Raw genomic sequence first — 11433 nt, forward strand, 5'->3', positions numbered from 1 at the left:
ACCAATCTTGAGATATACTTTCCTTTAGCTTAGAAAATTGCCTAACTTACTGCTTACAAAAATGTTGGGTTGTGTGTGATTCCAACATGTTTAACTCTCACAAAATTTTCGATGTTATGTTTGTAAACATCTTGTGAATCGGTTCGACCAGATCATTAAATTGAATCAATTTTAAACGATTCGTTCGCGAGTCGTATAAACTTTGCAATATGGCGGCAGACCACATAGCTGACATGGAAAGCTTACGACCTGCCTTTTGCAACGATAAATACTCGTTGCTTGTTATTGTTGGACAGCCCGGAACGACTGGATTTGTTGATTTACTCGCGTCAGAGATTGAGAGAGGTAACGGTTTTTTTAAGCCTACGTAGGTTGGGATTCAATGAGAGCCTGTCGCGCGCTCTATTGCCCGACACCCCCCGTGTAAAGATAAGAAACAGCAGTCTAACATTAAAATATCGCGAGAGCAATTATAGAGCAAAGCTTAGAATCGCCCTCGCGATTGTTGATGTCATACGCGGTTTGCGCAGCGGCATACAAATATAGTATACGTTTACACTTCAAATATCTGCTTGCTTGTTTAAACTTTTAATAACTCGACTGAACTGAACTGTACTGTACTGTACTGTAGTGCGTTTGACATGAAAGCCATGGTGGAAGATTGATAAATTACTTTACTTTTTGTTTAAAGTATCTTGAAATGTGAAATTAAATGAATGTCAGCATGTAATTATAGAGGGAAATAACTAAAGTCCCTTGTGTTCTTATGCCATTGACTTTCTTCCTGAATATGGCCTGGCACAAGATGATCAGAGATACAGCATTCACATTTACTGTTAAACTGGATCAATCAGCCTTTATCCATGGTAGATGTTGTGTTAAAGGCATTAAACAAATTTGAAGAAATTTTCAAAGGTTTATTTGTGCTCTTAGCAGATGGTGAAAGACAGTGAGCCCACAGACTAAAGATAACCATATGAGAAGTTTGATTTGACAAATTGACAATAATAGTTTATGTATAGCTTTTACTCACAGACTTATGCCTTTTATTTTTTGTCTGTACTTTAAATATGTAAGATATGCCATTGTTTTTGTTGTAATCACACTAGGATCACAATGCAGAAATAACTGGACAAAAAATGCAGCTCATGTACTTCAACATATGACTTCCTTGTACTGGCCGCTGTATATCTGTGTGTGCCTTCCTCAAATCTAGAGCTAGGGCACATTGTTATATTTAATTTGGCAATAATTTTGTGTTTGCAGACCCCTTTGTTGTGCTGGTTTGAGCTGTTTAAAAGTTTGTCTTCATTGTGTGTGAAGCCACATGTCCTGCTTAGATTACTGTAAAATGTCTTGCGTCTGTCTCTGTATTCATCTGTATTTATCCATTTTATTTTATCATCAGGTTTTGTCAGTGCTTGAAATGGGAAGAAAAACATTCGGTACTCCGGTACACACGTTGCCATGTGCAAATTATTACCACATTTGAAATTTCTAGAATGAAAAAAACTGTATTTGGACATTGCTGGTACAACATTTATTTACTAATTTACTAACTGATTTAATCATGTTAAATACAAATTTGACCAAAAAGTAATTTCATTACCTGTGATGATAGTTCTGCAGTCTATTGAATTATTCTGTTAATTAAATCCATCATATACACACCCATATCTTATACCTTATATGCTATTAACTGATATGTTATGTTTTTAGGCATGTCAAGTCAAACACACATTACATTATTTATGTGACAAACCACCTAAGTTTTCATTTAAAACAGCAGAATTTGCATAAGACAAGTAGTTTGCATCTCTGAAATCTTATCATTTATCACTTTTGGACAAATCTTATAATTTATATTTGGACAAGATGGTGGTGCGAGTCTCAGCGTCTCTCCAGATTCTGCAATTTTGCAGTGTGTTTCTTGCTCATCTCAGGTTTGTTCATGCAGAACAGCTGTGGCTTAACATCGTATACCCGACATGAGCTTTTGGATATTGGTTTTGGAATTCCGTGCAGTTTTATCGACAACCTTCGACTCCTTCCTGAGATCGCCAGAACACCCAAGGCCACTCACTCTACCCGGCCGGGCGGAAGTGCTCGCAGGTGGCGTCGAGATCTTAAACAAAGGCGGGGGAAGCGCAGAGTAGTAAGAGCTAAGCTAAAGCTAACACCACACCGGCTCTCTTTTCCCAGCAACATGTATGATCACTGGTGAACAAATTGGATGAGATTCGACTCAGCATCACTCACAGCAAGAGACTTTTGAACTGTAATGTTATGATCTTCACGGAAACATGGCTACACAGCGGCATATCTGACAATGCTATTGAGCTAGTGGGACACCACATGCTCCGGGCGAATAGAACGGCAGATGGCTCTGGTAAGACCAGAGGTGGAGGATTGTGCATTTACGTTAACAAAGCTTGTTGCACGAACTCTGTTATTGTTGGAAGACACTGCTCAGCTAACCTAGAGTCTCTCATGGTTAAATGTAGACAGTTTTATCTGCTGCAGGAGTTCACTTCCACTATTATAACTGCAGCTTACATTCCCCCGGATGCTGATGCCAAGCTTGCTATGAACGAACTTCATGCAGCCATCAGTAAACAACAGACTGCTCACATGGAAGCTGCATTTATTGTTACTGGAGACTTTAATCACTCAAACTTAAAGGCAGTGCTCCCAAAATTTCACCAGCATGTTTCATGTCAAACCAGAGGAAACAAAACTTTGGACCATGTTTACACAAACATGGTTGGAGCTTAAGCTGCGAGCTACAAGCTAAATGTAGAGGAGCACTTTTCCAACTCCGACACTCGACGCATGTGGCAGGGCATCCAGGCCATCAGTGACTATAAACCCAGCCACCCCACCCCCACAGTTGTTGTCCTCTTCCTGAACGAGCTTAATGACTTTTATGCTCGCTTTGAGAGAGACTATAGAGAAACTGCCACCAAGCTCAAATCCTCAGCTGACCACCCACCAATCACACTCTCCTGCATAGATGTCTACAACGCACTGAGCCGGATCTGTTCGCACAAAGCTGCTGGACCAGACAACATCCCTGGATGTATACTCGGGGCGTGTGCAGGGCAGCTCGATGGGGTTTTTACAGACATTTGCAATCTGTCTCTTGCCCAAACAACTGTGCCAACATGCTTTAAATCCACATCTATTGTACCAGTGCCAAAACACTCCAGCCCAAAGTGCCTGAACGACTACCGCCCTGTAGCACTCACACCCATTATCATGAAGTGCTTTGAGCGGCTGGTCCTAGCACACCTGAAGGACTCTCTGCCATCCACACTGGACTCATACCAGTTTGCCTACCGCAGCAATAGGAGCAGAGAGGATGCAGTTTCCATGGCACTCTGTACTCACACATTTGGACAATAAGAACACTTATGCACGAATGCTGTTTGTTGACTTCAGCTCAGCATTCAATACTGTCATCCCTTCCAAGTTAATAGCTAATCTTGGAGACCTGGGGCCTCATTTATAACCGTTGCGTACGCACAAAACATGCCCTGAAAGAGGTGTACGCCACGTCCCACGCAAAAGATGGGATTTATAAAAACAAACTTGACGGAAAAATGTGCGCACCTGCATGCAAACTCTGACCCATGCGTACGGACATTTTGGAGACAGAGCAGTTTGGCGACACCGATGGTGAGTTAGTGAACTCAAGTTAGATTGCAAAAGGTAAGTGTGATAAAACGATTATAAGCATTAATCCCTCACACACATTTAATTTTACCTTAAATATCCTCATTGTCACGAAGATTAAATCTGCAGAGTTATTTGCGCTTGTATTGAGTGATACTTGTTTCATGCAGCTCTTGTAAAATCCAACTCAAATCTTAAATAAAAATTCAATCTAAAATTTAATCAGCGCTGTCTCACCATCACACTATGAACGCATGAGGAGGAGATGATCCGACTGCATAGAATATAGGACAGCATCAAATAACACAGTGTAAATAAATAGCTAAATATATTTTCCTTACTGTGCATAATCATCGAATGTCAAAGTCTGGAAATACAGCCATTAAACTCTCGCACAATCGTTTCTCTAAATGTCCTCATAATCGGTTCTAACTAAGTTCATAACAAAACCGGAATGAAGAAACATTCGTCTTTAACAATTATGTCTTCAAATTTTATCTCAGGTGAACACCAGTAATTAATGATGTGATTTTAATGAGGTGTTAATGATCAGTCTAAATGCTGTAAACATATATATGATGCAGAGACCTTCTTTGGCTTTAATATAATTATAATAATAATTATAGCAATTATTAATATGGAAATCTCAGTGAATCTCATGTGTGGCCATTTGTGATTTCATTACGGAGATAAAGGATCGGGGGTTTTACATAAGTTTTTGTTATTTTTCTATGGCATCTGATAGCGATTGAACCTGGAAACGGTATACGTCCATAATGGTGCGTGACGTCAGGCTTAACGCGCACATTGGATGCCATGCTTTTTAATATACGAATAAGCATTCAGGAGGTGCTTTGCATTGACTATTTATGGGTAAAAATGGGGATGTACAGGGCGGGATATGAGGCTGATTCACGTACGCACACTTGCAGGTAATCTGTGATTTATAAAGGGAAAATTGCATACAGGTGTGCGTGCGCAAGGTTTTATAAATCTTATAAACCCTTTTCAGCATTGTGGCGTAAGTTCACTTTTAGGAAGGTTTCTACGCATAGTTTTATAAATGAGTCCCCTGGGGTCTCATTTATAAAACTGTGCGTAGGATCCATATTAAAAGTGTAGGTGCGCCCGAAAGCCAAAAATAGCGTACGCCCCAAAATATTCAGACTTATAAAAGCGTGCGTACGCACACCTGTAAGCAATATTCGCTTTATAAATCACAGATCACCCGCAAGTGTACGTACGTGAATCAGCCTCATATGCATTTCTTCTATTTATTAAGCTTTTTTTTACCATTGCACAAACTGAATAGTCAAAATGTGCTTTTTATAATTTGTCTTACTCTTCAATAAAATACAATACAACTTAATATAAAATTGAGCAAAACAAAGTAAATTCAAACCAAAAAGTTAGCCCTCTCCCTTCATGAATAGCCTATATTAATTAGGCCTATAACTGACTGCTAAAAGAATGTAATGTAATTTACTCTGTACCCCTACAACAAAACAGTTCATTAAAAACTGTCATTCCACATTAGGCTTATAAGCTAAAAATACGAATGAACTGAAACTGTTGGATTATTATAGGCTACATTGCAAAATGATTTGAGAAAAAAAACCATCCAATGCAAGCAATTCTCACTGTTGCTGACTGACAACCATTTCAGTTCACGTCTCTCTCTCTCTCGCTCTCGCTCTCGCTCTCTCGCTTTCTTTCTCTTTCTCTGCGCTGGTTGCTGCTTGATCGTATCACGAGTCAATTCGAGATTTATTCGCCCGTTTCACACATTCAGTTTTTTGCTATTTTCGGCCGAACATTTTTGGTGGCCGAACATTCGGTGCATCCCTAACTTTTACTACAGTTAAAAAAACTTCTAATTTACTGATACACATTGTGTTGTTTAGGCAACACATGTGTATCAGTAAATTTGAAGTCAAAATTTGCCCTTAATGCACCCTCACCTAATGCATAAAGGCACTTGCACATGCTACCTTTCCTCGGTGAGCATTTTCGCTTCTCGTGCAGCAAGTGGGGTAAACTTGGTGGATCTCTCCACTCAATGTTTCAGAGAACCGGGGTTACGACCAGTAACACATTGTTCTCTTTCATCATCTTGTGTTCAAGATCCACCTATGGGAGATCTGGACTAGGGCTGCAACGATTGCTCGAGTAACTTGAGTAATTCGAATACAAAAAAATCATTTTTTTTATTTCAAAATTCAAATTTTTTGCTTCAAAGATTTGTTTAATCCATTAAATCACACGGAGCACCGCATTTCCCCACGGACCATAATTAACGTTACTGACGCACAACCCGCAAAACTCTGGACATGTTATGTAAACACAGAAGACGCTGCAGAATAAATTACAGAAAAATCTACCGTTTTTTATTTCTGCTCTGACAACCGCGAGACTAGCACGCGTGGCGCAAATCTAAAGAACTTACTGACTTAAGTCTCCATCAGTCTCTCTTCTTTCTCTGCTGATGTCTCCTCTGCAAAAACCCAGTTCTACCACGCTAAAATCAACAACTCGCCTGACTCTCGTACTCTCATTAAAACCTGCTCTGCTCTTCTTTGCCCGCCTGCCCCCTCACCTCCATCCAATTTAACAGCTGATGATTTTGCGTCTTTCTTCGTACAGAAAACGACCACCATCAGCAGTCAGTTCTCTGTGCCGCCGCCTCTTGATCATGCCCAAACCCCGACACATGCTCGTTCCCATCTTTCTCTCTGAAGAAACCAACTCTTAATCCTGCACTGTTAGAGAACTACAGACCAGTATCACTCCTACCCTTCATTGCTAAAACTCTTGAACGTGTGGTATGTAACCAGCTCTCATCCTTTCTCACCCAGAACAACCTCCTGGACAACAACCAGTCTGGTTTCAAGAGCAGTCATTCCACTGAGACTGCGCTGCTCTCCGTCATTGAAGCCCTGAGACTGGCAAGAGCCGCCTCTAACTCATCTGTACTTATCCTACTGGATCTGTCTGCTGCCTTTGACACTGTTAACCACCACATACTCCTGTCGACCCTCAAGGCTATGGGTGTCTCTGGAGTGGTGCTACAATGGTTCAGGTCTTGCCTCACAGGTAGGTCATTTAGAATATTCCTGGAGAGGTCTCTGAGTCCCAACATCTCGACACGGGTGCTTCAGGGCTCAGTGCTTGGGCCGTTGCTATTTTCTATATACATGACAGTGTTTCCCCTATCATTGCCTTAGGGGGGCACCCCACCCCTCCAACAGCACCTCCCGCCCCCCTTGAAGGTCAAGTTAATTTTATTTTTATATAGCGCCAGATCACAAGAGAAGTCATTAAAGGTTACCTTTCCTATATAACATGTCTATGTCTATATCACCTTGTTCTTGTATTAAACAAACTAAATAGCATTATGTTATTTATCTTATTTACATGGCGGCATAGGCATGTCATCTCTTTTTCTACATGGTCGCGCGTTCACAATTCTCCTCTGCTCTCCGTAACGAGTTCCGCTCCAATGCTCTTGCACACAGAGACACGTGCGCGCACATCTACAGGTAAGCACACTCCCACCAGCAGACAGAGAGCCTCTGTGGGAAAATATGTCAGAATATAAAATAAATGGCCTGATAAAACATTAGATTGATTAAATATTATTTATTTAAAAAAGCATTGTCCGGACCTCTGCCGCAAAAAAAATATAGAGACCACACCCCCCCCAAGCCATAAACCTAGGGGAAACACTGCATGACATCCCTAGGTTCTGTGATTCGGAAACATGGCTTTTCCTATCACTGCTATACACAACTCCACCTGTCATTTCAGCCTGACAATCCGACTGTTTCCGCACGCATTTCAGCATGCCTAGCCGACATTTCGCTCTGGATGAACGACCATCACATGCAGCTGAACCTTGCTAAAACATTCAGAACATACAAAACTTGTAATCCCGGCTGACACAAAGATTCATCGCAACTTCTCCATTCAACTGGGCTCATCAACCATCACATCTTCCAGAACGGCCAGAAAACTGGGAGTGGTGATCGACGATCAGCTTAACTTCACTGATCAGGTTGCCAGCACCACCCGGTCCTGAAGATTCATCCTCTACAATATTAAGAAAATTTGACCTTTCCTATCCGAGCATGCTACGCAAGTCCTAGTCCAGGCTCTTGTTCTGTCCAGACTGGACTACTGCAATGCGCTACTGGCTGGACTTCCAACTTGCACAGCCAAACCTCTACAGATGATCCAGAATGCAGTGGCAAGAGTGGTCTTCAATGAACCAAAGAGAGCGCACGTCACTCCTCTCTTCATTAAGTTACATTGGTTCCCTGTAGTCGCTTGAATCAAATTCAAGACTCTGCTCCTGGCCTACAAGACCACCACTGATTTGGCACCCACTTATCTTCACTCGCTAATGCAGACTTATATATCCACCAGATCCCTACGCTCTGCAAATGAACGACGTCTTGTGGTGCCATCCCAAAAAGGTAAAAAATCTCTCTCACGTACCTTCTCGGGATCGGTTCCACATTTATGGAATGATCTGCCTGCTGCTACAAGATCAGAAGATTCTGTAGCCATCTTTAAGAATCGTCTGAAAACACATCTCTTCCGTCAACACCTGACTGATCAGTTCTGACTTCTATCTCTTTTCTACTCTTTCAAAAAAAAAACTTAGCTCTGTATACTGTGGTAGGCTATATGAGACCAGTTTTCTTTTATTGCACTTATGCTTTTTGTTGTCCTTAAGTTATTCCAATTGCTTATATTGTTTCCCTCATCTGTAAGTCACTTTGGATAAAAGCATCTGCTAAATGACTAAATGTAAATGTTTGTCGTTGTGCTTGTTTCTATGTGACGTTATGGCGCATCGCTATTTTACTTAGTTTTAGTCTATTTTGCGAGTGAAACTTGTTGTCCGGCTGCATTGAGTCCATATTGTGGATGCCGAATCCTGTTATTTAAACATGCCATCTGGCTGTTCTGCGTGTCTGAGTGAATGAACAGCACAGTTTAACGTGCTACACGCATGATTCTCATGGATTTGTCTGCGTTTGTGCTGTATGAGGACATGAACACATGAACTTCATCTCCAGAGTTGCTCTGAGAGTTTATTTCAGAACATTTTACTGAGTGAAGCTCAGTAACACACTACTAGGGGGCAGTTGTGGCCTAATGGTTAGAGAGTCGGACTCATGACCAGAAGGTTGCCGGTTCGATTCCCAGGGCCGGCAGGTAACAACTGAGGTGCCCTTGAGCAAGGCACCTTACCCCTACTTGCTCCCCGGGCGCTGTAGTGATAGCTGCCCACTGCTCCGGGGGTACGTGTGTTCACTACTCTCTGGATGGGTTAAATGCAGAGGTCACATTTCGTTGCCTTGTACATGTGCAATGACAATAAATTGAATCTAAATCTAAAAAAAATCTAAATCTACTATGGAAGCCCGTTTCCGCCAGGGTTGGGAATTTTTTTTAGATTTTATAAGTCATAATAATGACTTAGTGTCTCATAATAATGAGAAACTAAGTCGAAATTTCGACTTAGTATCTCATAATAATGAGAAACTTTCTCATAATAATGACTTAGTATCTCAAAATAATGAGAAACTAACTCATAATAATGAATTAGTATCTCATAATAATGAGAAACTAAGTCGAAATTTCGACTTAGTTTCTCATTATTATGAGATACTAAGTCAATATCGTGAGTTACGAAGTCAAAATTTTGACTTAGTTTCTCATTATTTTGAGATACTAAGTCATTATTATGAGAAAGTATCTCAAAATAATGAGAAACTAAGTCAAAATTTTGACTTCGTAACTCACGATATTGACTTACTACGTCATTATTATGAGATACTATCTCATAATAATGAGAACCTAACTCATAATAATGAGATACTGAGTCGAAATTTCGACTTAGTAACTCATAATAATGAGAAACTATTTCATAAAAATGAGATACTGAGTCTAAATTTTGACTTACTAAATCATTATTTTGAGAAACTATCTCATACTGACTTTCTCGTAGTATTGGCTTAATCTGCACATGCACATGTCTGTGCAACACATTCTCACTCCCGACTCGTCACATATTTACGCTCGGTCAGCACCCCACGGCGTCACTTTTGAACGCGCAGGGCACCCCTTTGGCATCGTTTTTCGACGTGAAGGGCACGCGGATTTTACCGTCATTATGAAAATGTATATTAGATATAATTTGCAATGATGATGTTTCAGGGTTTTAATTTAAGTTTAATGGCCAGGATAATTGCGTTTACGTGACGCTATTCAGACAGTTTCACAGTTTGAGCAAGTAATGTAACAGTTTATTTATCGTAATATAAAACACATAAAATAAGCAGTCACAATGTCGTTCAAAAATACAGCTATTCCAAGGGTACCAACACGAAACGATCGATTTGTATGAGGCACAGATGGGAAAGCGATCACCGTCCGCCATAAATCTCAAATCCAGCGAAGAACGACGTTCAAATATTGCCGCCAGAGGAAGTTACGTCACCTACGGTGCCATTGGTTCTCCCATGTCTCGTGACCGATCGCGTCATTTCATTGGCTTTGAACGTGAAACGGTATTGGCTCCCGCGACCGACTGCATGTAGCTGTTCCGGTTTATCTTTTGAATGGGAGCCGACGTCATGCATTTACGGACACGCACGGCATCTTCATGTATAGTTATCGTACGGCTTTGGTGCAATAAGGTCTGCGAAACGAGTTGTTTGTTATATTTTGTAATGCTTTTGGTCAGTTTGTACAATAAATACCTGTGACTGTACTTTTATTCGCGTGTTGTGTTTTAAATGGCTGAGAAGTGGTTAGGGTGAGGTTGGGGTTAGGTGCTACAAAATATTAAAACCATAAATAATTATGAAATGCTAAGAATTGCACGCATCTTGGCCTGGAGCATTTAGCAAACAGCAACGCAGTTCCCTGTTCATCGAAAAACGATGCCAAAGGGTTACCCTGCGCATTCAAAAGTGATGCCGTGGGGTGCTGACCGAGCGTAAATATGTGACGAGTCGGGAGTGAGAATGTGTTGCACAGACATGTGCATGTGAAGATTAAGCCAATATTACGAGAAAATCAGTATGAGAAAGTTTCTCAAAATAATGATTTAGTAAGTCAAAATTTAGACTCAGTATCTCATTTTTATGAGTAACTTTCTACTTAGTTTCTCATTATTATGAGATACTAAGTCATTATTATGAGATACTAAGTCATTATTATGAGATACTAAGTCGAAATTTCGACTTAGTTTCTCATTATTTTGTAGATCACTGAAGATGGGTCGTGGATGTCCCTTTAACGTGACAAAGACCCAAAACATATTGCCAAGACAACCAAAGAGTGGCTTAAGGAGAAGCACATTAAATGCCCTAGCCAGTCTCTAGACCCTAGTCCTATAGAAAATCTGTGAAGGAGGCTAAAGCTCCAATTTGCTGAGCGACAGCCAAGAAACCTTAAAGATTGACAGAGAGGAGATTGACTGGCTAGGACATTAAATGTCCTAGCCAGTCTCTAGACCCTAGTCCTATAGAAAATCTGTGAAGGAGGCTAAAGCTCCAATTTGCTGAGCGACAGCCAAGAAACCTTAAAGATTGACAGAGAGGAGATTGACTGGCTAGGACATTAAATGTCCTAGCCAGTCTCTAGACCCTAGTCCTATAGAAAATCTGTGAAGGAGGCTAAAGCTCCAATTTGCTGAGCGACAGCCAAGAAACCTTAAAGATTGACAGAGAGGAGATTGAC

The 11433-nt window shown here is 40.8% G+C and overlaps 1 protein-coding gene across 3 annotated transcripts in view; it reads left to right on the top strand.

The window, feature by feature from the left end:
- Positions 1-199: 199 nt before the first annotated feature.
- The window catches only part of map1sa (microtubule-associated protein 1Sa), a 126032-nt gene continuing 114798 nt past the window's right edge, over positions 200-11433 (top strand). The window contains exons 1-2 of one of the 3 annotated variants that reach the window (XM_057327379.1): positions 235-345; positions 1944-3678. In XM_057327379.1, the coding sequence (XP_057183362.1) occupies positions 3633-3678 (46 nt within the window). In that variant the 5' untranslated portion in view covers positions 235-345; positions 1944-3632. Of the gene's footprint in view, positions 346-1943; positions 3679-11433 lie in introns of all 3 variants that reach the window. The other 2 variants (XM_057327380.1, XM_057327378.1) reach the window with 2 other exon arrangements.

The sequence above is a fragment of the Triplophysa rosa genome, unplaced genomic scaffold, assembly GCF_024868665.1.
Source record: "Triplophysa rosa unplaced genomic scaffold, Trosa_1v2 scaffold224_ERROPOS671929+, whole genome shotgun sequence".
NCBI lineage: Eukaryota > Metazoa > Chordata > Actinopteri > Cypriniformes > Nemacheilidae > Triplophysa > Triplophysa rosa.